General features: G+C 41.9%; 2 protein-coding genes across 7 annotated transcripts in view; one reads left to right on the top strand and one right to left on the bottom strand.

Moving 5' to 3' along the window:
- Window positions 1-320: 320 nt before the first annotated feature.
- LOC106601119 (gem-associated protein 2) lies at window positions 321-2,965 on the bottom strand. Of its 2 annotated transcripts, none has more exons than XM_014193064.3 (10): window positions 2,638-2,965; window positions 2,451-2,535; window positions 1,989-2,078; window positions 1,844-1,903; window positions 1,645-1,758; window positions 1,491-1,535; window positions 1,297-1,365; window positions 1,100-1,210; window positions 861-919; window positions 321-783 (listed from the first exon to the last, which is right to left on the bottom strand). In XM_014193064.3, exons 1-10 carry the CDS (start codon window positions 2,763-2,765, stop codon window positions 744-746), a joined length of 801 nt encoding a protein of 266 aa, XP_014048539.3. In that variant the 5' UTR covers window positions 2,766-2,965; the 3' UTR covers window positions 321-743. The 2 variants fall into 2 exon arrangements, with proteins under 2 accessions (XP_014048539.3, XP_014048548.3); XM_014193073.3 differs by having other exon boundaries at window positions 2,647-2,965.
- A 288-nt stretch (window positions 2,966-3,253) lies between these two features.
- Window positions 3,254-25,766, top strand: part of LOC106601134 (melanoma inhibitory activity protein 2) — a 31,022-nt gene continuing 8,509 nt past the window's right edge. Inside the window, exons 1-23 of one of the 5 annotated variants that reach the window (XM_045717339.2) lie at window positions 3,282-3,492; window positions 3,865-3,952; window positions 4,096-7,640; window positions 7,774-8,025; window positions 14,467-14,598; window positions 14,710-14,820; window positions 14,976-15,047; window positions 15,194-15,304; window positions 15,458-15,529; window positions 15,675-15,779; window positions 16,009-16,131; window positions 18,771-18,882; window positions 19,073-19,119; window positions 19,211-19,301; window positions 19,603-19,741; window positions 20,186-20,287; window positions 20,551-20,611; window positions 20,728-20,763; window positions 21,971-22,038; window positions 22,144-22,226; window positions 22,503-22,640; window positions 23,231-23,359; window positions 25,017-25,160. In XM_045717339.2, the coding sequence (XP_045573295.1) occupies window positions 7,984-8,025; window positions 14,467-14,598; window positions 14,710-14,820; window positions 14,976-15,047; window positions 15,194-15,304; window positions 15,458-15,529; window positions 15,675-15,779; window positions 16,009-16,131; window positions 18,771-18,882; window positions 19,073-19,119; window positions 19,211-19,301; window positions 19,603-19,741; window positions 20,186-20,287; window positions 20,551-20,611; window positions 20,728-20,763; window positions 21,971-22,038; window positions 22,144-22,226; window positions 22,503-22,640; window positions 23,231-23,359; window positions 25,017-25,160 (1,918 nt within the window). In that variant the 5' untranslated portion in view covers window positions 3,282-3,492; window positions 3,865-3,952; window positions 4,096-7,640; window positions 7,774-7,983. Of the gene's footprint in view, window positions 3,493-3,864; window positions 3,953-4,095; window positions 7,641-7,773; window positions 8,026-11,884; window positions 12,256-14,466; window positions 14,599-14,709; window positions 14,821-14,975; window positions 15,048-15,193; window positions 15,305-15,457; window positions 15,530-15,674; window positions 15,780-16,008; window positions 16,132-18,770; window positions 18,883-19,072; window positions 19,120-19,210; window positions 19,302-19,602; window positions 19,742-20,185; window positions 20,288-20,550; window positions 20,612-20,727; window positions 20,764-21,970; window positions 22,039-22,143; window positions 22,227-22,502; window positions 22,641-23,230; window positions 23,360-25,016; window positions 25,161-25,766 lie in introns of those variants that run through there. The other 4 variants (XM_045717335.2, XM_014193094.3, XM_014193109.3 and 1 more) reach the window with 4 other exon arrangements.

The following is a 25,766-nucleotide window of genomic DNA, read 5'->3' as shown; positions in this document are numbered from 1 at the left end:
CGCGTTTCACTATCTTGATTGACAACTCAAAAGCCCAATCGGCAACTTCGTTATCTAAACGCACACGGCCATAAATTGTAAGCTTTCTCCAGTCAACACCTCCATTAGTTTGTTGATCAATGAATGATTCTGATAATGACAAATACTTTGTAATTTGGTTGTTTTGGTCCAAGAGTTACACCACAGAACAGTGGAGCCTAAAATATCTGGTAACAGTCACTAAAACACTAATTCAGAATAAAGGATGTCTTATGTCTTTATGGCATACAGTTTTTCTTGATGGTACATAGCAGTGCTTGTAGAGATGGAAGCCACAACAATTGTGAAAGCAAATATTTTATTTAATTCCAGCAATACCAGAAAGTGAACACAAACTGTAATAGAAAAAAAGAAACTGTCTAATTGCACCAGGTAGCCTAGCAGTTAAGAGCATTGGACCAGTAACCAAAAGTCGCTGGTTTGAATTCTGAGCAGACTAAGTTAAAAAATATGCTGATGTGCCCTTAAGCAAGGTACTTAAACCTAATTGCTTCTGTAAGTCGCTCTGGATAAGAGTGTTTTCTAAATGCCAAATGTACTGGGTCAAATGTTCTCCATAAGACTCAATAGTTGCTTTATCTAAAGGCTTCAAATTGCCACAGTACAACTCCCTGTGGATCCCAAATCTGAGCATGGTGATGGGTTCAGAGCTACAGCTCATGGGGTGATGAGTTTCAGCCTCATCGTGGATTTCATCAACCCGTTTAGTCCTCCTTATCGGCCAAGTCGTTTTGATCAAAGTACCTATGTAAAAAATAAAACATGAGCAATCAAAAGACACGGTTTCCTGGCTATTAGTTTGTGAAGTCAAATAAACTTACCTAGCAACAAGGCAGATCATCAAGTTGAGAGGAGACAACCTTTCATCTTCTTGGTGTTCCTGTAATGGGAAAGAAAGAAAAACAAAATGACTACAATATACTCTGTTCATCATTATCTAATATTATCATGCAAACATTTGAGCATCTAACATTAATGTAGTTACATTTTAATTCTCCATAAGGAAGTTGGTTTGCAACCTTTCATCTCAACATTAATACAAGCCACTATATCACCCTACCAGATTGGTCCGCACTTCAGAACTCCGTCTGGCCAGCTGTCTTATTAGAGAATGTGCTTCAGGGAGGAGAGGTTTTTCAAGGCAAGCCAGCAGTGCATACTGCCATCTTCCCTAGAGAAGTTGAGCACATATTAGCCATGAAAGCATTAAAAAAGGCACAAACGCTGTATTGATAATATTAAAGAAACTGAACTTACTAACTGTGGGACAAACTCTCGCTCTTCAAACCAGTTTATCAAGTACTCCAAAACTGCAGAGACTGTGGCCTAGAAGGAAATAATCATTTAGAGAGTGTCAAACACAAGTATTGTCATTGAGGTAATGAAAGAAAGCATCAATTGATGAAAAATATGTGTAGTAAGTATCATGCCAATGCTGTGAAAACACTCACCTGATTTAACCTGCTCACTATGCTAAGGAAAGGTGGAAAACCAACCTGGTGAAACAGGTGGGTAAATATCAAACATGATTAATGTCCATTTTTACACAGAAATCTTGCAAGATGCATCACTTAAATATTTCCTCTGTGGTCTATATACAGTTACCTTCACATAATCAAGGCCTGGATCTTCAGTAACAGGGTCAGTTGGAGGAGAGTTCAGATAAACATTTTCACCCAGGCAGAACTTTTTCCATTGTTCCTCTGCATCCTGTTTTGGCTAGATACAGACAGAACACATACTTTAAGGTTGCTGTATTTTACAATTCACTTTTACCAACAACAACAATCATCCACATACTTACCATTAACACATTGTCATCTAAAGCTTGACCACTCCAGTGTAGTCTGTGCTTACTGATACTCTGCAAGTAGTAAAACATTATCAGAATAAGTCACTTCAAAACAAAGTGACAAACAACTCGAAAGGGTAGTCAAATCTATAGTTACCCGTCTTATTTCTGAGAAGTTGCTGACTTGCTGCCGCTGCCATTTTAAACTCGGTGAAAATCCTTGTGGAGCAACTTGGCAACCCGTGAGCTACCAAATAGAAGATTTAACAGGAAATTATACAGACAGACTCTCTCGCTCTCTCTCCCCTTTATACATTTTTATTTATTTATTTATTTAACTAGGCAAGTCAGTTAAGAACAAATTCTTATTTACAATGACGGCCTACACTGGCCAAACCTGAACGATGCTGGGCCAATTGTGCCTCCCTATGGGACTCCCAATCACGGCCGGTTGTGATACGGCCTGGATTCGAACCAGGGTGTCTGTAGTGACGGCTCTAGCACTGAGATGCAGTGCCTTAGACCGCGGCGCCCCTCGGGAGCCCCAAAAATATGTGTTGGCTGGGGAAAATCAAGACAGTAGGCTACATTTAATTTGTGGTAGTGTGGTGAAACTCACCGACACATTCACTGTCTGTTTCTTTCTCAATTTCTTTGGATCAATTTTAGCCACCACAACATCTGGACAGAGAGACGCCTCTAATCTGAAAATGAGAAAGGCAGTGTTGTTTTTACTTACGTGAATGCGTGTTTCCTGATCATATGCGTGAAAAAAAATATCAAAAGATCAGAGCTGAGGGACTTACTGAACCTGCCTCAGATATTCCTGGGGATTTCTTGGAGGCTCGTTAAGATTGAAGTCTTCCCCAGTTTCAATGCCGCATGTTTCCACAGGCAGAAGCCTGGGCATCAGTTCCTCCACGTCAGATTTCATGCTGATGCTGCAAACTATATGGTCAGTGTCAGACTGATATAATGTTAAATTTACCAATGACCGTTGCACTTACTATTGTACTTCTTAAAATATCACATTATAAAGGTTGTTTTGTTGGATAACGACACAATTCCCACGTCAAAACAAACGTTGTCGCCATCTTGTTCGACTTTCGAATCAATCATGACGCATAAAGAATGCGCCCGTTGCCATGGCGATTCAAAGAAGACGGTGTATTTTGCGTTCTAAGTTCCACAGGTCGAAGTCGAAAATAGAATGTTCCACATATTTTTTTCTAACAAAATCTACTACGCCATAGTGACTATACAAATAGTTTAAATCACCTGAAGGGCGATAATGATCTAATCATTGGTTGTTTGTGTTTCTTATTGATCAGCTCTTAATAAAATATAATTGATATCTTGTTACAAGCGCACGAAGTTAATCATTACCCCTAAGTTACATTGTATCTTGAATCCCTCATTTAGCTATTGACACGTCCATACTTGTTGAGATGTGACATCAACAGCTTGAAGGCAATGTCAATTTGACACAATGGAGTTCAATGCATCCTAACTGTTCACCTCAAGGACTACTTTAGTCAGGTTTTAGTATCTGGACCATTTTACATAACTGGACTTTCCAACATCAATATGGCTATTTCAACGACATACTTTTGGACATTTACTATTTGCATTTTTCCAACTCTAACTTGGGGATTATGAAAGTAAGTACACAACAAGAGAAGAAAGAAATATGCATCTCATTAAACAAATTCGTTTTTTCTATCCTTTCCTCTAAAGTAAAAATTCCTATTATGACCTTATGTGACTTTTCATAGGCTTTCTGAGTCTGGTCAGGGCCACAAGAGATCATCAGGGAGAGGACTAGATTCCTTAACTTCAAAATAGGGGATGTGATATTTGTTTACAACAAACTCAGTGGTAAAGGAGATGATCTCTGGACAGGAAGTGTTAGCGTTTTTCATTACAACCCATAACAGAAAAGTACTGCAATACAACTAAAATTACGATCAATTACATATATTTTGTTGAATGTGAAATATGCAATAATGTTTGTGCCCTAAACTGTATTTCAGATTGACACACGATATTGGTATTTTCTAAAATATGCAGTGAAAATTTAGGAAGTTTATGCATATCACAGAGAAAGAAGTAGCCACACAGGTAATCTTTGCAGTGCTCTATGCATTTCAGTTTTGGGAATGTATATGTGTACTGAAAGTATGTGTATTAAAGGGTGAATAATCAGTGCTTTAAACCTTTCTATTAAAGACATTCTGTTAAAGCTATTCTTCTGTTCCTTCCAGAAACATGACTTCTTCTGCATTGATGAGTATGGCACATGAATTGATAATGACTCCAGTGAATGGAACTATGAAGTTTATATTGGTTCAGAATTTCAAGAGATCACCACCAATAATGCTCCAGAATCTAAAACTTCCAAAGATGTCTTTGTGTCCAAACTTTCGTCACAGAGCAGTGATGTAACAAGAACAAAGATACCAATCAGGCCGGAATGGAAGACTTCTCCAAGGATACCAAACCTGCACCTAGCGAACAAGGTGGTTCTCAGTGGATTGACGCTACGGTAACTGGATGGCTTGGTTTAGGTGGGGAAAGCCCTGATGATCCCAAAGAAGACAACCCAGAACAGTCTTTCAGGAGCAGGAAACGTGCTTTGGACATTGATGGGAACCAATTGGAGGAAGAGACGGAGTAAACCGAAATGTCTGTCTGGTTTGGAGATGGACTGACTAGTGCCTTCGGTTTTGATGAAAAAGCTCCAGAGGAGGAGAAGCCCATTGAAAAGGAAGTGGAAGAGCAACCCCCACCTTCTAACTCCTGGTTGAATATTGGCCATACCATATTGGCAATAGAGATGTCTTAAATTTTGTCAGTCTTATCAGGATAAAGTTGAAGAGAGAGTACCAGCAGCAGGCAGAGAGGAAAACATTGATCCAGATGAAATGACAGGTACAACAGACCCACAGGACCTTGACTTAAGTCAGTCTCATCATAATGCTACAGTGGAGCAAATAAAAGAAACAGAGCACCACAGAGATGATGACACTGGTAAGGAGACAGAGAGAACAGACACACACCCCTCAAAACCTGTTGGGGATTATGACGACGGTCAAGAAGACCGTTAGGAAGAAATCACCAAAGATGGTGAATTTAGAAAATAGGAAGATGCAGGGTGGTATGGCAGCATCTATAACAATATTGCAGGCCTTTATGGGGAACAGGATAATGAGGAGGAGGAGGATATAGTTATAGACAAGGATAAAGAGTATAAAGATATAAGCCTTCAGTCAGAAACAGAGTCTCAGTCTGTGTTCTCATCCATGTTTGACACTCTGGCATCACCATTTCAGGCAGATACTGATTATAAAAATGCTCAAAATGATGAGGTAACAGATAGAAAACCGGCAGCCGCAGATGCCAATAGAGAGATCTCCGCTACTCCTCAGACGGCTATCCCATATGATGGTAATGACAGCAATGAGGCTCCACATCCCCCTCCATTAGATATAGGTAAGGTTCAGAGTGCTAATGAAATACAGGAGGCATTCAAAAAGCTACTTGACACTAGCAAGAATATTTCATTGTCCCACGACCCTCAATTAAAGAACACAACTGGCATACTGAATCTTGAAGTTGATCCTGAAAAAGCTACCGCTGAGATCAGTGAAAATGATGAGCATAACTCTGCAGGTAGATTAGAGTTAGATGATGTCACCACCACTAATGAACCTTTCCGTTCTCGTGGAGATGTAGAGCCAAACCAATTGGTGTTGGACAATGAGGACATGCAAAAATAAACTGTGCTCCTCAATGGGCTTATGCATTCAAGTGATGAAGATGTCTCTAATCACCATCAAGAGAGTCCTGCTGCTGACCTCTCTGAAAATAGCCTGGATGATTTTGAGACTGATCATTCAGTTGGTCGGGACGTTTTAGAAGGCTCAGGGATTTCAAATCTATCTGATTTGACTCTTATTCAGACAAAATCTGAAATATTAACAGAGGAGCTACCTGATGTATGCTGAGGTGGAAGACATTGACATTGACATTGACCCTACAGGCATTAAAGTGGTCTCATCCAATCTGACAGGAGAGGACAGTATTCTAGTGGCTCAGTGCCCAGCAGAAGAGGACAGTGATAATCAGACAAACACGCCAGCTACTGATGATGCTTCAGTGCTGGAGGAGATCACACAGACACCTGACCCCTATCTGCATAATGCTGACAAAGCTGAACTTATTCTGAATCTGTCCCTAGCTGAACCTGTCACTGAAAATGTCTCAGGACAGGAAGGACATCATTTGATTACCTCAAGTGAGGAGGTGGAAAGTAAGGACAAGAATGAGAATGCATTCAATGCACCAGATAAGAATGTTCATGTTGAAGAAATCAACAAAGATTCAGTTTCTCTGAAACACTGGTTCTCTTCTAACTATGAGGAAAGTAATTCCAATGTAATGTAAGTTGTTGATCAAGAAGAATTTCTCTCCTCTGATCATTCCAAGGAGTGGCACATTGAGGCTGATCCCATAGATAAAGTAGGGTTGATAAACATAACCCATGACCCAATGTTAGACTCAACTATACTAAATGATGACACTACAAGTACTTTTATCTGAAAAAGCCAATGATGGTAGGGAAAGTAATATAGTGGGCAAAGCATCTGAGATAGAGGAAGAGGGAGAGGGTTCAAATATTGAAGTTACTGAGACAGAGTGGATAGAACCAGGGAAAATAGTTGAAGTTGAGCGAGACAATGTCTTTGAGAATGATGAAACACAGAGCCGTTCGAGACATGATGCTAAAATCAAAAGTTATCCTGATTGCTCAGAGCTAGTTCCCCCTGAGACAGTAACAGGAAATTAAGAAAGACAGACAGCAATTCTTGAGGAGGCAGATACAGAAAACTTGTCAGTGGAAGATTTCATTCATGACCACGGGAAGTCAATGAATCTAAAAAAGACAGTGACGAGGAAAACGTCCTGAAGGATAGATCCAGGATGATGAATGACCAGACGACAGCAATTGAGGACAAAAATCTGCCACAAGAAAACAGGAATCAGATGGATGACAGTAATCACATCTAAGAGTCAGTAGCAATGAAATACTTTTAAAAAGGACCAAAGGATTGCATAATAAGATCAGTCTTTAGAAGGAGAGAGCACAAGAATTAGGCCAACAGGATAGCGAAACCGATGATGGGCGAATTAGCTTTGATAATTTACCAGCAGTCAATCAGCTTTCCCCCACTGATGAAGCTAATGATGTCATTACTCTGTCAGAGAGAACAGTAGACCATGATACATTGTATTCAGGTGAGAATTTCCTTTCAGATAGTTGTTCTAATTATCAAGAATTATCAGAACTAAAGGGATGAGAAGAAGAATAACAAGAACCCCTACCTGTTATTCCTGACTTGGACCACCATGAACCAGAACCACAGTCTCAGTCACCTTCAGTAGAGGACTCTGACAGAGCGACAACATTTTTGAAAGAATACAAGAATATCCAAAAGCACCTAAGTGCAGGTGAGAACTACTTTGTTGGACTTGTTTGGGAAGCACATACTCCTGTGGCTTGACTACAGTCTAAGACGCTCAGAGACTTTGAATGAGGGCCAAGATGGTGATAAGGACCTTGCTATAATATCAGACTTTGAGAGGCTCCTGCAGTATTACATGGATGAGACAAAAACTCCATCTGGTGGATTTCTGGAGGATGAAGACAAAACGTGTGTCACTACAAAAACTAGAAATACTCTTGTGAAACATAACAAAAAGATTCCTACCAGTGTTTGCATGGCTCTTGCATGTCAACATTGGAAAGGTTAGCATATTTTGTCAAAGTTTTTGTCATTCGGTCATTGTTAGAAGTGTGCTAAATCTGACCACCATTTATTGACAATGTCTTCATGTTTTAAGAATGAATTGGTGTCATAATACAATATGTTCTCCTGCAGATACAGACAAGACAAACTGCATCAATGATGATTGTTTTACTCGCAAGGAAAACGAAGACCTAACCAACCTGAAAAGAAAATATATCTCTACTGAGGGGGGCATTCAGACTGGTAGATGGATGGGCAAACCAGGGAGGGAGTTAAAGATAAGCAGTGGTGGAATATCTTTTGACTTCTGCACATCAAGTCACTGGTGATACTATTTCTCATATGCTGATGGTTGAGGTGCTTCTGAAATGGCTCACTGTACAGGTAAGAATGTTTAAATGACTGCTTTAAATATACCCCTTTGTCATCAAATCAAATCAAATGTATTTATATAGCCCTTCTTACATCAGCTGATATATCAAAGTGCTGTACAGAAACCCAGCCTAAAACCCCAAACAGCCAGCAATGCAGGTGTAGAAGCCCGGTGGCTAGGAAAAACTCCCTAGAAAGGCCAAAACCTAGGAAGAAACCTAGAGAGGAACCAGGCTATGATGGGTGGCCAGTCCTCTTCTGGCTGTGCCGGGTGGAGATTATAACAGAACATGGCCAAGATGTTAAAATGTTCATAAATGACCAGCATGATCAAATAATAGTAATCACAGTGAACAGGTCAGGGTTCCATAGCCGCAGGCAAAACAGTTGAACCTGGAGCAGCAGCACGGCCAGGTGGACTGGGGACAACAAGGAGTCATCATGCCAGGTAGTCCTGAGGCATGGTCCTAGGGCTCAGGTCCTCCGAAAGAGAGAGAGAAAGAAAGAGAGAATTAGAGAGAGCATACTTAAATTCACACAGGACACCGGATAAGACAGGAGAAATACTCCAGATATAACAGACTGAACCTAGCCCCCTGACACGTAAACTACTGCAGCATAAATACTGGAGGCTGAGAGAGGAGGGGTCAGGAGACACTGTGGCCCCATCCGATGATAGCCCCGGACAGGGCCAAACAGGCAGGATATAACCCCACCCACTTTGCCAAAGCACAGCCCCCACACGACTAGAGGGATATCTTCAACCACCAACTTACCATCCTGAGACAAGGCCGAGTATAGCCCACAAAGATCTCCGCCACAGCACAACCCAAGGGGGGGCGCCAACCCAAACAGGAAGACCACGTCAGTGACTCAACCCACTCAAGTGACGCACCCCTCCTAGGGACGGCATGGAACAGCACCAGTAAGCCAGTGACTCAGCCCCTGTAATAGGGTTAGAGGCAGAGAATCCCAGTGGAGAGAGGAGAACCGGCTAGGCAGAGACAGCAAGGGCGGTTCTTTGCTCCAGTGCCTTTCCGTTCACCTTCACACTCCTGGGCCAGACTACACTCAATCATAGGGCCTACTGAAGAGATGAGTCTTCAATAAAGACTTAAAGGTTGAGACCGAGTCTGCGTCTCTCACATGGGTAGGCAGACCATTCCATAAAAATGGAGCTCTATAGGAGAAAGCCCTGCCTCCAGCTGTTTGCTTAGAAATTCTAGGGACAATTAGGAGGCCTGCGTCTTGTGACCGTAGCGTACGTGTAGGTATGTTCGGCAGGACCAAATCGGAAAGATAGGTAGGAGCAAACCCATGTAATGCTTTGTAGGTTAGCAGTAAAACCTTGAAATCAGCCCTTGCCTTAACAGGAAGCCAGTGTAGGGAGGCTAGCACTGGAGTAATATGATAAAAAAATTTGGTTCTAGTCAGGATTCTAGCAGCTGTATTTAGTACTAACTGAAGTTTATTTAGTGCTTTATCCGGGTAGCCGGAAAGTAGAGCATTGCAGTAGTCTAACCTAGAAGTAACAAAAGCATGGATTCATTTTTCTGCATCAATTTTGGACAGAACATTTCTGATTTCTGCAATGTTACGTAGACGGAAAAAAGCTGTCCTTGAAACAATCTTGATATGTTCGTCAAAAGAGAGATCAGGGTCCAGAGTAACGCCGAGGTCCTTCACAGTTTTATTTGAGACGACTGTACAACCATCAAGATTAATTGTCAGATTCAACAGAAGATCTCTTTGTTTCTTGGGACCTAGAACAAGCATCTCTGTTTTGTCCGAGTTTAAAAGTAGAAAGTTTGCAGCCATCCACTTCCTTATGTCTGAAACACAGGCTTCCAGCGAGGGCAATTTTGGGGCTTCACCATGTTTCATTGAAATGTACAGCTGTGTGTCATCCGCATAGCAGTGAAAGTTAACATTATGTTTTCGAATGACATCCCCAAGAGGTAAAATATATAGTGAAAACAATAGTGGTCCTAAAATGGAACCTTGAGGAACACCGAAATATACAGTTGATTTGTCAGAGGACAAACCATTCACAGAGACAAACTGATATCTTTCCGACAGATTTGATCTATTGAGGTCATCTATTGAGATGTAATGAGATCTAATTTAAAAGGATTGGACTGCACAATGCATGTGTCAATATGAATGCCCCCTCTTCATCATCAATATAATATAATAGCTTAATTCTTCCAAGAGGGAACTTTGGTTGTGGCATTTGAATTAGACATAACAGCCCGATACACTTTTAATTGGCCCGATAGCTGAAGAAGCTGGTCCTTTAAAACCTCTGGTATTTTTCTCTGGTATGCAATATATCATCTATCACTGTCATCATCCAACACTCTGAGGAGTTGGCTTTGGTGACTAGGCTATTCACTGCACTGTGGTAGTGCAATAACATGAGCATTTTAAATAGAGAATAGAGATGGAGGTTCAGGATGTTGACCAGGTGAGTGAGAGGTAGTGTTTTGGACATGCACTGAGAAGTTAGCTGAAAGGTAAACACCCAACCAACAACAACTTCTGGGCCTACTCCTAAAGGACAGGGCAGGTGGCAGCGGAGGGACTTTGGTGACAATTGGTCTCAGCTGGAGGGAAAGGTCACTTATTCCATGTTCATAGATTATTTGAGAATAGGTATAGAGGTTGAATATGTGTTGTTTTCAAAACATTTTGTAGAGTACCACCATTTGCATTTGTTTCATCCACGTTTCATCAGCTTGAGTGTCAGCAAGAATTGTCTATTATATTGACAAGATTGTAAAGTGACCCGCTCTAACAATGGAAATACATTTCCTCTAAGATGGAAGGAGGCGAGATCAGGTGGGACCATTTTAGCCAATGATAAGGTAGATATGCATGTGAACAAAAGTCTATAGAGATAGATAGAGGACTCATCTTGTATCTGTGCCACTATAGCATCTGTGACAGCATGGGCAGTGCCATTGAGGCTATCTCCATTTTAAAGTATTCAATGTTCTTCTTCTTCATTGGCTAATTGCTCCCAATTCATAGGAATCCCCATTCAGTTGACTACTTTAAAATGGTGGAACCCTCAATGGGAGTGTTGGGCCAGTAACCGAAAGGTTGCTAGATCAAATCTCAGAGCTGACAAGGTAAAAATCTGACGTTCTGCCTCTGAGCAAGGTAGATAACTCACAGTACCCCAGGTGATGATGTGGATGTCTATCAAGGCAGCCCTGGCACCTCTCTGATTCAGAGGGGTTGGGTTAAATGCAGAATTGTATAACTGGCAAGGTATCCCCCTTTCCCCATGCTAAAAGGGGTTATGTCCATGCTAAAACTGATTATATCCATCATAAGCACCTACAATAACATCTGCAAAAGGTGTATGACCAAGACCAATAACATTTTATTTGATGGGTCCTCTATCTGTATGACAACTTCCGATATAAAGTATTTTTTTCAAAGATGCCACGTGCCTTCACTTATAACAGTGCATTTGTAACAAACTAACCATTACGAAACTTATATTCGATCAAATAAGACTCACATAGCAAATTAGCAATTCGATTTTGTTGTTCACCAAATTAGACACTCTCATTGACCTCCATACAAAAATTCCTCACTTCGTGGATTATTTTCGTGGACAGATTTTGGGCTATTTGGAATCCTTTGGACTTCCCTAGACTAAATATTAACCCCAACCTTAACCTCAACTCTAACCTAACTGTAACTTCAACCATTTTAAATGACAACATCATGGGGTAGGGGTGTCCTAATGATGCAAGACAGCATGGATAGTTCTACAATTGGTGACGTTGAGAATATACCAACTCAACATTAAAGCAGGAAGTGGGGGCGTTGTAACATTTACTAATACTCCCTTTGAGTGAAAAGTCAAATAAAACACATTATTGTGTAGGATTAGAATTATACAAATCAACCAATATTCGTTTTAGGACAATATAAACGAAAGTGAGTCGTTTTAGCGAGTTCTGGGTGCATAAAATAGCATCAACCTGCGCACGTTTCAGCGTCATACGTGTCCCAACTCTCTAGTTTCATGTTGCCACTGATACTTCAGGATGACAGCTTGGCATTCGTTTTTTTAATGTTAATATAATCATGGAAATAATATTTCAATGAAATATTCGACAAATGGAAGATCAAACAAGTGGTGAGGCAGTTGCTACCCAATTGGCTGATTTTAAAATGACAGCAAGGACCTATTACACTCTAGCCGTGGAGAAAGTGAGAGATGTGAGTGTCAAATCCAGTTAGCATGCTAGATAGCTAGCTTGGACTAGTCAATGCTAAAAACATCAAATGGTGTAGCTAGCTAAAGTAACCCAACTTTGTAATTTGTGTGAATTCAATGATTCATTGTGTAGGACTGTCAAATATGGCTTATCTACATTGTTTAGTTAACTAGCTAGCTAGTGTCTTGTCTTGCTGTCCACGAGAACACTGTTTCCTGGTAAGATAATGTAACGTAAACTAATGACATGTTAGCTAATTTAGCCAGGTAACTAACATTAGCTATCTGTTGTATCCTAATGTAAGTGTGTTCACACTTGACTTTGTCCCTTTCAGTCAATTTATGTGAACTCAGTGCGGGTCGCTTAATTTTTTTGGTTGCAGTGTGAACACGCCAAAAGAACTCAGACCCTCAAAAGAGCCCCCGAAGCGAACCGATACCCTCTCGAGAGGTGGTCTGAGTTCGGTTCACTTGAATTCAGAGGTACGGTTCCCTTTTCAGGGTAATGTGAACACAAAACTCCCCAGGTTCGCTTGTAATTATTCCTGCACCACACACTAGACTACTGCAACACCTGTCCCTCTACCATAAACCCTCACATTGGTGCAACAAAAACAGAGAAGATGATGTGGAGATTCGCGGGGAAAAACGTGCTGTTTTTAGATATTGATTGACGATTGTCAAGGATGCGCAGAAATGCCTAAATAGTGTGTGTGGTGCGGGAATACTGACAAGCGAACCTGGGAAGCTTTCTGTTCACATTACCGCAGAATTCATGCAAACCGATCTCAAAACAAAAAAATAAGCCAACCGCACTGAGTTCACAAAAATTGCCTGAAATGGACCAAGTGTGAAAACACCCTAAGTAGCTAGATAGCTGGCTAGTTAGTTTCAAATTTGAGGTTTTAATGTCACATGTACAGTGAAATACAGTTCTTGCAAACTCAAAACCCAACAGTGCAATAATCAATAACAATGTTATACAAATAAACACCCAAGAAATATGACAAACACAATAAGTAAACATACTGTATACAAGGTCAGTTACAATACAGTATTTACAATGTGCAGAGATAGTGGAGTGATGGCGGTAGATATGTATACGGGTAAGGTGTCTAGGCATCAGGATATAAGATAAACAGAGTAGTAGCTATTTATGAGTCTTATTGCTTGGGGATAGAAGCTGTTCAAGAGGCTATTGGTGCCAGACTTGATTCACTGGTATCACTTGCTGTGCAGAAGCAGAGAGAATAGTCTATGGCTTGGGATGTTGGAGTCTTCAATGATTTTCCGGGCCTTCCTACCACACCGCCTGATATAGATGACAGGGAGCTCTGCCCCAGTGAAGTACTGGGCTGTCCGCACCACCCTCTGTGTGCCATGCAATCGAGGGCGGTGCTATTGCCATACCAGGCAGTGATGCAGCCAGTCAAAATGCTCTCAATGGTACAGCTGTAGAACTTTTTGAGGATTTTTGAGGGCCCATGCTATTGCACCTTCTTCATGACTGTGTGCTTGTGTTTGGACCATATTAAGTCTTTCGTGATTTGGACACCAAGGAACTTGAAGCTCTCGAACTGCTCCACTGCCTCCCTGTCGCTGTGGATGGGGGCGTGCTCACTCCTCCTGTTTCCTGTAGTCCACGATCGGCTCCTTGGTCTTACTGACGTTGAGGGATAGGTTGTTGTTCTGGCGCCACACTGCCAGGTCACTGATTGCCTCCCTGTAGGGTGACTCATCGTTGTCGATGATCCGGCCTACCACCGTTGTGTTGTCAGCAAACTTGATGATTGTGTTGGAGTAGTGCGTGGCCACTCATTTTGTGGTTGAACAGCGAGTACAGGAGGGGACTAAGCACACAACCCTGTGTTGAGGGTCAGCGTGGCGGAGGTAATGTTGCCTACCCTCACCACCTGCGGTCGGCCCGTCAGGAAGTCCAGGATCCAGTTGCAGAGGGAAGTGTTCAGACCCAGAGTCCTAAGCTTGGAGTAGACAATGGTGTTTTATGCGAGCTTGTTGTGGCTCCTTGTTGCAATGACAATCGCTTTACTTTTCAATCACTCACAACAACTAGCTGTGTGTCTGTGTTTAGAGGAAGTTGGACGTTTGCATTTTGACTGTCACATACCCACAATCCAGGGCCTGAAACCTGAATGAAAATACTATAGCAAGTTTTTTTTTATTGTAAGTAATTTATCTGATTTTCTACCCAGGTTGTGTCATCCCTTCCTGATGATGTAAGGCCAGGTCCTGACCTGTATGGACTACCATGGGAAGCTGTCATCGTCACTGCATTACTGGGGTTGGGCACCCTCCTATTGTTCACCTGCAGGTTCTACCAATGTGTAAGTTGACTGTCTGATATTTATACCAGCATGCAAGTATAAAGATGAACAACAGCATTCTTTCTTTTGATCGGGGAGTGACCAAGCTCACAAAATTGTTTTTGTTTCCAGATAAAGAGCAGACTATATTCTGGCAAAGAGAGGCGGATGGGCCTGAAGGTGGCTCAACTATTAGATGAAAAGTGCAAAGTACTTAAGACTTTGAGTGAGGTTCAACAAAAAGTGAGTCCTATGTCAAAGAATGCAGTATGTGTGTCTGACTGGATTCGCAAACTATTCAATTCAATGCCCTCGGAAATTACATGTTTTGGATAGACCTGTGTGTTATGAATGCCTTTGCTACTGTTTGTTTATGTTTATTTATGTACCTTTTTTAGTATGAAAAACTGGAATGTGCCCTGCGGAATAGTGGCGTTTTGGCTCAGGCCGCAGAGAGGGAGAATCTGGAGGTAAGACACACAAATTACACAGTATGATTGTTCTCAATACTGAATAAACATTCTAATATTTCACCTCTAAATACACTGGCAAATGGTATAAAAGGACTTGGTAAGCGTGTGACTTTCAAGTAAACCTATAATGGTCTCCTCTTCAGGTGATGTTCCAGAGGCTGAAACAGTCAAATACACAGCTTGGAGATGATATAGAAAAGTTAAAGGAGGACCTAAATATCCAGAGAGCGAGGAGGTTGCAGCAGGAGAAGACGGTGAGTTTGACTTCAGACTGGATATTTTTTTCACCTTATCCTGCGTTTTGATGTTTATGCATTGACATCTTTTATTTTTTCAGTTTCACTCTTTGCTCTCATATTTCACAGTTCATTTATTTTTAAGATGTGGTGATTTGCGTGATTTTACAGATTGCAGATATGCAGGAAACCTTGAAAACTGTAGAAGAAGAAACCAGCGACCTCAAGTCCCAGACAGAGCAGGTAAAGTATGATGCTGACACATGTCCGCATTAGTGTTATATATCATGAACAACATGTTAATTGTCATTTCTTCCTGTTCGGCATGTTAGTCATGTCCACACACTTAGAGCCAGGATAGATGTAACACATTTTGCTCTATTTTCAGGCACAGACAACCCTGAAAATATATGACATGAACAGTGAGAGGAATCAGAATAATCTGGAGGCAGCAAAAGAAGAGAAGGCCTTGCTCCAGGAGAAAAATGCACAGGTATGTAACCTGACATATAAGATGTCCATTTACAGCTAAACAGTACCCACGAATCAGAGCCATTGATATCTGAAAGTATGGCTCTGTCACTAATAGTGTTTTATACTCCAGTTCCATATCAGGCTTGGTTGCCGTTTATACAAATAACCTGCATGGGTTGTGCTGAAGAGAAAGCGGAAAGTGTCCTATATTCTGGTGGGGTCCTCACCCTCTCCCCCTCTTCCCACAGCTGGCCCAGGAAGCAGAGGGCTGGGGGGAGCGGATGAGTGAACTGGAGGAGGAGATGAGGATGTGTGAGAGCTCCTACACTGGAATGGTGCAGGATGCTGCCACCAAAGACGAGAGCATCAAGGTTTGCATTCATATTACTGCACTGGCAAAAACCACATGCAGCTAAGTGTGTGCCTATAACAAACTTTTGCATATTCTTCCCTGTACTTCCCTGTACTGGGAAAAACCAATCACCACACACTTTGAAGATTACTGAGGGTGTCAACTAGGACTGTTGCGGTGGTGACCATATTACCGACACACCGGCAGTCATGAAGGCAGTCAAATTTCAGATGACTGTTTAGTCACGGTAATTAAGCTTCTCCAAGGTCTGATGCTGCTGCTGGTCATTAGTAGCCTACCAAACTTGCTAACTGCCTGGTACTCAGTTCTCTATTGTCCCTCTAATCACTCTGACATGAATGTAAATGTCTTCGAAAATCGAATCAAGCACTTCGTAGGAGCTCATGTTGCGCAACATTTCTATAGGCTATGCAAAAAACAGAGTGATGGCCGCTAATAAAAAGAGGAGGATCCCATCAGCTTTCTATAGGCTAGGCCTACTATATTTATTTCTCAACTTTCTGAATGTTAAGCACATTGCTTATATTTACAACAGGAGTATAGCCTACCTGGCTGGCATGAAAATAAACCACGGGGAAAAGCATCCTCCGTTTGCAGGTGCATGATAATGGGCCATTCGAAATCAAAACAAATGTCACACATATTTTATTTAGTATATGTAAAGACAAGATTAAATCAAGAATAGTCTGATGGGTGACAATATTAGCCTATCACTTGTGAATAATATATTATCATTTGTGAATGATGCCCATCATCAGAAACAATGCCTTTTTTGCGACTTGTTCGAATCATAGTCACACACCTCATGTAGCCTAGCCCATAGGCCTATATGTTTTAAGGTTTGTATCACAACTGAAGTGGCCAAATAACTTCTTAAAATTAAGCACATTGATCTGCTTTACAAGGGGTGTAGACCCTAACTGGCATATATAAGCAGCGAGTGAGTTTCAAGATTGGGGAAGATCATTTTCACCATAAAAATGCACCTTTATAATAAAAGCATTACATGCATAATTGCATTTACTGTCACTTTTGATAATGGTGTTTTGAAACATTCGCACCTATAGCCCACTACCATGTGCGCATTGCTGTGCTTATAATGTGAAGAAATAGCCGAATCATTTGGGATCTATCGCATCCCACAACTCTCCCAGACTGTTTGGAATATTTATTTCTCGCACAGAGTAGAATAGGTCGACTTTTGTGTTGTGGGGGATAGTAGATTGACATAGGCTAGTGCTTTTGTTGTTTGTTAGGCCAACACATCTTGTTGGCTGACAAAAAAATATCTTCAATACGCACCTCGAAATTGGATAAGGACGTGCGCTGTTGCGTCCCTGATGATTCTGTCTTAACTTGTAGCCTGTGAGAAAGACCGATTTAAAAAAATAAAATAATAATAATTTCAAAAAAATGATTTATATATATATATATATATATATAATTTTTTTTTTTTTTTTTTTACGATCACGTGACGGAAAGCGGTGTGAGTGAGAGACGCTTCGGATTGCACAGCACACACCAGGAGAAGGGCACAACGCAGCACTCTGGCCGCAAAAGGCATGGATTTTTTGGGGTCGCATTACGGCCGCAAAGGGGTTGCGGCCATGAAATTTGAGGAATGATCAAGTGCTTGTCAAATTGTGAATGAGACTATTTGTGTGTACAGCCTGCGCAAAACAAACAAAGCAGAGCTCATGCCTTTCAAGCGACTTTTTTCAAATCAAAACATATAGCCCAACATTTGTATAACTTAAGTTACATTAATAACTCTAAATTAAGCATATAGCCGCATGTGTGCACTCCCTCAACTCATTTGGAGAAATATTTATATTTATTCAGCTTTGTTCAGTTGTATTCTTCAAACTATAATATAAAGTAATGCCAGGGAATTATAAGCAAATCTTGTCTGCTAAATTAACTAGTGTAGCCCACAGCCATTTGGCACAGCCACATCAGGACCTAACATAAGGACATCTGAGTATATTTTCTTCTGAAATAGACAACATTTTCTTCATATCATGCTTCTTTAGACCTGTCTACAATAAATAATGGATTTATTGTGAAGGTGTAGGCTATATTACATGGATTTATTAGACTTTTTAAAATGGCTTGTAGACGGCAGGTGGTTAGAGCATTGGATTAGTAACCGAAAGGTTGCTAGATCGAATCCCTGAGCTGACAAGGTAAAAATCTGTCGTTCTGCCCCTGAGCAAGGCAGTTAACCCACTGTTCCTAGGCCGTCATTGTAAATAAGAATTTGTTCTTAACTGAGTTGCCTAGTTAAATAAATAAAAAATGTGTGGAAGCCAGGAGATGCTAAATGTGTTTATATTAATTAACGGTCAATTACCGTGAGACCGACAGTTTATTTGCTTGACAATCACCGGCTGATGAAATGTTGTGACCACCACAGCCCTAGTGTCAACTAACAATTAGTTAGTTAACACCCTAAGTGGCGCAACCTGTTTGAGGCGATGGTCAAAATGCTAATCCTCTATTGCCTGTTAATTATTATAAATGGTATATACTGTGTTTTGTTGTATGTACCACTCAACAAAATAAGTTTCCTTGGGGGAAAAACTATAGTTATTTGAATGGTAAAGCCTTGTCGCTCTCTCTCTCTCTCTCCATTAGTCCCTGACAGACTGCCTGTTGAAGATAAAGGACTGGGACGCAGTGCTGGAGGACGGAGCCAACGGAGAGGAGAGATATGGGACACGAGGGGTGGAAAGTGGAGAGGGGCCAGGTGAGGTTCTGGTAGATAAGGCTATAACCGCCAGTAAGTATGATCAACTGGCTTTCGCTCACTGTCTTTTCGTATTATTATCATCATCGATGGGATTTAAAAAAAAACATTTGTGTCAGGATATTGAGGAAGTGGGATATCTGTGTCTTCCCAGATTTAAACTTTTTTGTTTCTTTTTTTTTATACACAGATAACCATCAACGACAAAGAATACAGAAACTCATTCATGCAGCCAAGGTATGTCTTCACTTAAATTCAATTCTGTTTTAAAAACAAAACTCTTGTCAGCAATAGATGGAAAATGAGACTTGTTTTTTTTTCTTCTTAGATGAATGCAGACTTGAAGTCGGTGGATGAAGACAAGGACAGGGTGTTTGCCAAGCTAGCAGATGAAGTCAAGGCCATGGAGGATCTCCAAGGTAAGCAGAGTATTATGCTGTTCAGTAGTAACTTATCACGGCGGAGAACAAAACAAGAATATAACTAAGTTAATTTTATAATGTACATAAAATGTCTGTAGGTTTATATTGAAATGAGCTTCAGTTGCTGTTTTCATGATACAACAGACACAAAGGGTTTTAGCCTTATTAAGCCTTGTCCTCCTGGACTAAAAAGGACATGTGTCAGTGCCCGGGAAACCGGCCTAAACTGCTGTAAACCTCTGACATTTAATGAAAACCATGTCTAGTTTTTAACACCAGGTTGACTCTTGGGTTGCAGAGGGGATTAAGAAACTTGAGAATGAGAAGGACTCTCTGCAGACCGAGAGTGAGAAGTACACCGGCCAGGTGCAGAAACTACAACAGAAACTGCAGATCATGACGGAGATGTACCAGGAGAATGAGCTCAAACTACACAGGTACTGTACAGGAGCCACTCTAAGGCTGACCCAAATGCACAGCTTCATCCGTGAACATTATGTAATTTTATACAGGCTGATCATAACAACAACAACAAAAAATGTATGAAGGATTTATAAGCATTTATAATGGCTGATTTATGAAAGTTTGGTTAGACTTCATAATAACTAAATTCAATAAGTGGGACTATTGAACTGCTGCATGCCTGGTAATATAATAATATATGTAATTTAGCAGACACTTATGCAAAGCAACTTAGTCATGCGTGCATACCTTTTTTATGTAAGGGTCCAATGGGAATCGAACCCACGATCTGTGGCATTGCATGCGCCATGCTCTACCAACTGAGATGCACTGGACCACACATGGCCTGGTAATGTTTGTCTGATCATGGCTGTTCCACTCTGTGGTATACATATAATGGGTGTTCTCCCTGGTGTCAGGATGCTGACGGTGGAGGAGAGGGAGCGTCTGCAGAAGGAGGAGAAGCTGACCAAGGCTGACAGGAGTATCAGCCTGGCCGTGGAGGAGCTCAGCAGCTACAGGTCGGCTACTGGACATACACACACACACACACACAAATAAACCATCCCTGACTCCAGATATCACCTGTCTCCAAACCTACCCTGCAAATCTCTTGTTTACGGTGTTTTCATACAGGCCTGAAATTTAAAGGTATACTTTCAGTACACTTGCTGTCAATCGAATACATCTAATTCATTTTGTGAAATATAGAGTTGCACATTTTCGCATGGCGTTTTGTATTGCGAGTGCTTGCATCAAGGTGCTGTTTTGTTTCCACACAAAGGCAAAGAGCACAAGACCTGGAGGATGAGCTGGAGAAGACCAACCAGGCCTACAAGATCCAGGTGGGAGATCTGACAGCATGTCATAAGAGACTGGAAGAGGGGGGGGAAACATAAACCACATGCAATTATCTGATGTATGGCCAATAACAAATGTCCATTCTCCCTCCATTTTTCAGATAACCTCCCAGGAAAAGAAGGCACACAATAACTGGGTAAGTACATAGTGTGTGTATGTATGTTACTACCATGGAGCACACCTCAGCTCATAGTCATGTTAAAGAGCAACTGAATGCATTTCTGGTTGAAAACAGCCTATGTGGCATCGATATTAGAAATGTTTATTCCAGTGCCAAAATTGACTAAAGCGTAAGTAGGATAATTTTGGTCATAAGGTCAGTATATTGCAAAACTGAGTTTTGTGAGATTTGTTTAACTGAGGTCATCACAATTTACATAAGGGCTGGGTTTGGATTGCAACCATGCCCACTAACACGAGACGGTAACGCCAAAAATCTGCACTGATTGCGCTCTATCCAATCGCAGAACCTACCAGGCTTTGAGACAAACTTGCGCAAACACTGCAAGACAGATTCAAACTCTGGTAATGGATTGTAAAAAAATAAAAAACGGCACTCGCCAGTGACTTGATAAGCTGATTTAGCTAACGTGGCCTGCCTGCTCAATGTGCCTGCTAGCTACTACTACATGGAACTTAGCTAGCTAGTGATGTTTGGGCACTGATAAACAGCGTGAAGCTTTTGCTTTATTTAAGATAGTTTGACAGCTTGCTGATGATGTTGTAGACATGTTTTCTGAAATCAGTCCTGAGTGCAGCCAGCAGCAGCTGACTCAGTACTCATACACTCTGCAGTGCACTGACTAGTTTTTTAAAGTTTTTATTTTATTTATTTTTACTTGAGAAATACTGCACCAAACACCTTAGCTAGATGTAAAATTGTGTGACTAAGACCTCCTTAGATCAGTTCTGACAATTTTTAGAAAGCGATAGTGGCTATGTTGTTGCCACGGTGTCTCAAGAGGGACAAACAACAGTAACTTGCCAGGCAGGGTACAATATATATGAACATAACACACCCACACACATGTCTTTTTTTTACTTGAGAAATACTGCACCAAACACCTTAGTCACATAATTTTACATCTAGCTAAGACCTTAGATCAATTCAGACTGTTTTGAGGAAGTGATAGTGGCTATGCTGTTGCCACGGTGTCTCAAGAGGGACATACAACAGTAACTGCCATGGTACAATCTACAAACATGACACACCCACATCAAGCCACACCCCCAAGACCCACATCAAATTTTTGTTGATGAGCAGCAGAAACGTGGAATTGGTGCTTAAATGGGATTTCCTCAGCTTGGCGACTCATCTGTAATCTCTGTTGTCTGCATTGTAGCTAGCAGCACGAGCTGCCGACCGTGACCTGGCTGACATTAAAAGAGAGAATGCACACCTCAGGCAAAAGTAAGTACTAAAGAATACAGTCAGTTTCACCGGACGTGTTGCTACAAAATAGTATTTCCCTGCAATGTGGAAAGTATTCTCCAGCTGTGGTGTGTCTCCATGCAGATTGACTGATACTCAGTTCAAGCTAGATCTGGTGGAGAAAGACCCCTATGCTCTGGACAACATGGGCAGACCTCCATTCAGAGGTGAGTCTACAATAGCCCTCCTTTCACCCTAACTATAATCATATCCTCTGCTGAATGCCAACTCGCCCGTAGCTCCTACTCCCTACATTGAGAGGATTGGATAGGTGAAAGCAATATGGCGACAATCCAAAAGGCAAGATGAAGTTATTAACAGAACTACTTACTATCCATCCAATCCTCTCAGATCTACAGGAGTGCCTATCGTGTACTAGGGACTAGGTGTTTAATAGGTCATTATTCTGATATTTGAACTTTCTGTCTCTCCCTGTCCTGCAGGTGAAAGGTCACCCTATGGCCCCTCCCCCCTGGGTCACCCTACCTCTGAGAACAGAGCCTTCCTGTCTCCGCCCACCCTGATGGATGGCCCGCCACACCTCTCACCAAACTTCCCTCCAATGGGACCGGGAGGCAGAGGTGACTTCTCCAGTCCAAACCCCCTCTTCAGTGCATCATGTGGCATTGCACCGCAGCCAAATGTACATGGCTTGAGACGTGTGTTCTTTAAGCATCGCAGAGTATCATGTTCTAATCGTTGGCATGTCATGAGTTTATAATTAGGATTCTATTTACGTTTTCTATTTAGTACAAACTGATGTGCCATGACATGGTGAAAGTACCATTAAGAAAGCAGGATAAATAGGTTATTATTTAATTCAGTTTTGATTATTACTTAATATCCTGTCAATTAAGTTATTGAGTAAAGCAAAACTGAAATCTGTTCTTAATCAACTGATACAAATACATGCTGAATCTTAATTTGCTGGAAGGTTGATACATCTGTTACAGAGATGCTTATCTTTATAGTTGAATTGCCTTGGTGGTGAGCATGCACCAGCAAAAAGGGGAATGATGTGCAGCTGTATCACCTACAGAGGGAGCATTGTCTTTGCACATGACGTATTGTTCTGGTCCTGTCATCCTTGCTTCATGAACTCATTGACATTATGCTGTCTCTCTCTCTTTCTTGCTCACCTACCACTCCCACATCTCTCTCTCATAACCAGTATCCCGAGGCCTAGTAGACCCCCCTGGTGGGGTGGACTCTGATCGGAGTGGTGGTCCTCACTCTGACAGTGGCTCGATATCTCCCACTTGGGAGAGGGATCGCAGGGGCGCGCCTATACCCCCTCCAGGTACAGCAATGACCACCCGCTATCGCCCCCCCCCCTTTGATCTCAGCAGCCCCTCCCTCCAATCACTACAGACAGTTATTCTATTCTAATCTTCTAGTCTACTATATTGTGTGTGAAAAATACAAATTTGCATTCAGTATCAGCCCTAAAGGGTGTGTGTTCGTTATTTATTTACGTCAGTATGTTTTACCATCTTTTGCTATGTAAAGATGTCCGGAATTTCTTTTGTGTTGTAGAGACATATAATTAGTTATAGGGTGAGAGTGAGTTATATTTGTTAATCGACTGTCAGATTATTTCACAGCTAAACAATTCCCCTCAGTTGGTTACTGTTGTGGTCAGCCGGCCCTGTTAGAGGTTTGAGATTCTCTTTATTGGTTCACTGTTGTCAGTCTGTGAGGTGCAGACCTAGTCGTGGCCAGTGAGTGTATGACTACTCCATATATACAAAAGTATGTGGACACCCCTTCAAATTAGTGGATTCAGCTATTTCAGCCACACCCTTTGCTGACATGTGTATACAATTGAGCACACAGCCTTAGCCTTACTGAAGAACTCAATGACTTTCAATGTGGCCACCTTTCCAACAAGTCAGTTTGTCAAATTTCTGCCCTGCTAGAGCTGCCCCGCTCAACTGTAAGTGCTGTTATTGTGAAGTGGAAAACGTCTAGGAGCAACAACGGCTCAGCCGCGAAGTGGTAGGCCACACAAGCTCACAAAACGGGACCGCCAAGTGCTGTAGTGTGTAAAAACTGTCTGTCCTCTGTTGCAACACCGATTTTCCAAACAGCCTCTGGAAGGAACTTCAGCACAAGAACTGTTTGTTGGGAGCTTCATGAAATGTTTTTTTTACAATGCTACCTGCCCGACTGCATAGTGCCAACTGCAAAGTTTGGTGGAGGAGGAATAATGGTCTATGGCTGTTTTTCATGGTTCGGGCTAGGCCCCTTAGTTCAAGTGAAGGGAAATCTTAACGCTACAGCATACAATGACATTCTAGATGATTCTGTGTTTCCAACTTTGTGGCAACAGTTTGGGGAAGGCCCTTTCCTTTTTCAGCATGACAATGCCCCTGTGCACAATGGTTTGTCGAGATCGGTGTGGAAGTACTTGACTGGCCTGCACAAAGCCCTGACCTCAACCCCATTGAACACCTTTGGGATGAATTGGAACGCCATCTGCGAGCCAGGCCTCATTGCCCAACCTCACTAATGTATTGAGGAGCCTGAGCCGCCACTGGTTTGTGTCGACTCGAACCAGGATCTCTGTGGCACAGCTTGCACTGCGATGCAGTGTCTTAGACCGCTGCGCCACTCAGGAGGCCCTGGAACTAGGAACTTTTTAACCATTTAGTTCAGTTATCATGGGGGAGCGATTTAGCGTGTGGCATCACTGTATTTTGATTAATCAGCGACAATTCCATCATACCCATTCTACTACTGTCACTGTTTTGTTGTGTACTAAGTAAATGCATCATGATTTTATGCTTGTTTCTTTTTGTTGTGACCTGCAAAGAGGCTTCTGCTTTTGGCTCCAGTCCCCTTTGGACAGCACACTGGTTGTTTTGATTTGGACATTTCTGTTCTGATCCCCATCCTCAGCGCAGCTGGTCTGAATAAGGCTGATGAAACGGTGCTCTCTCTCTCTGCTCATAAAGGGTATATGTATCCAGACCCAGGCCTTCCCTACAGGAGACCCCTGCCCGGAGCCTTTCCCCTCGGGCCTATGGGCCCCCCCCCACCCAGGAGGCCCGGTCCTGCTGAGCCCCACAGTTTTGGGCCCCACCCTGGAGATAAATCTGGTGAGAACCCTCCTTTTTGTCCTTTTCTCTCTCTGTATTACAGCGCTGTATAATTAGTTTAAAAAAAAGTGATTGATACTGTATCTCTGCACCATAGCCACTCGGTCAAATAAACTTCAAAAGGATGTTTAGTGCTTGGAGTATGTAACTGAAGTGATGAAATACATTTCAGGACAGGATCTTTTTAATGCTGATGTGATTCAGACCAAGCTCCTTTGTCAGCAGCACACTGAATTGTAGAAGTGTAGATGATTAGTAAGTGTACCTCTGAAGAACAATATGTTAGGTAGAGAATGAGCAGGATATTTTGCCCAGTGTTGGGTAACTCATTACGTAATCAGATTACTTTTATGAGTAATGGAGTAAATTAACAAGTACATTTTTTAAATTGGGTGATCATGCTGGTCACACACACACACACACACACACACACACACACACACACCGAGGCACACACTAGCCCACTGGATGGACGGACACACACACACACACACACACAGAGACACAGACCGACAGGTACACACTGGCCCACTGGACACACACAGGCACACACTGGCCAACTGGACACACACACGCAGGCACACACTGGACACTCACACACACATG

This window comes from Salmo salar, chromosome 01, assembly GCF_965601325.2.
Source record: "Salmo salar chromosome 01, fSalSal1, whole genome shotgun sequence".
NCBI classification, from domain to species: domain Eukaryota; kingdom Metazoa; phylum Chordata; class Actinopteri; order Salmoniformes; family Salmonidae; genus Salmo; species Salmo salar.
The sequence above is the reverse complement of the archived record's forward strand: the minus strand, read 5'-3'. Positions and strand labels throughout refer to the sequence as shown.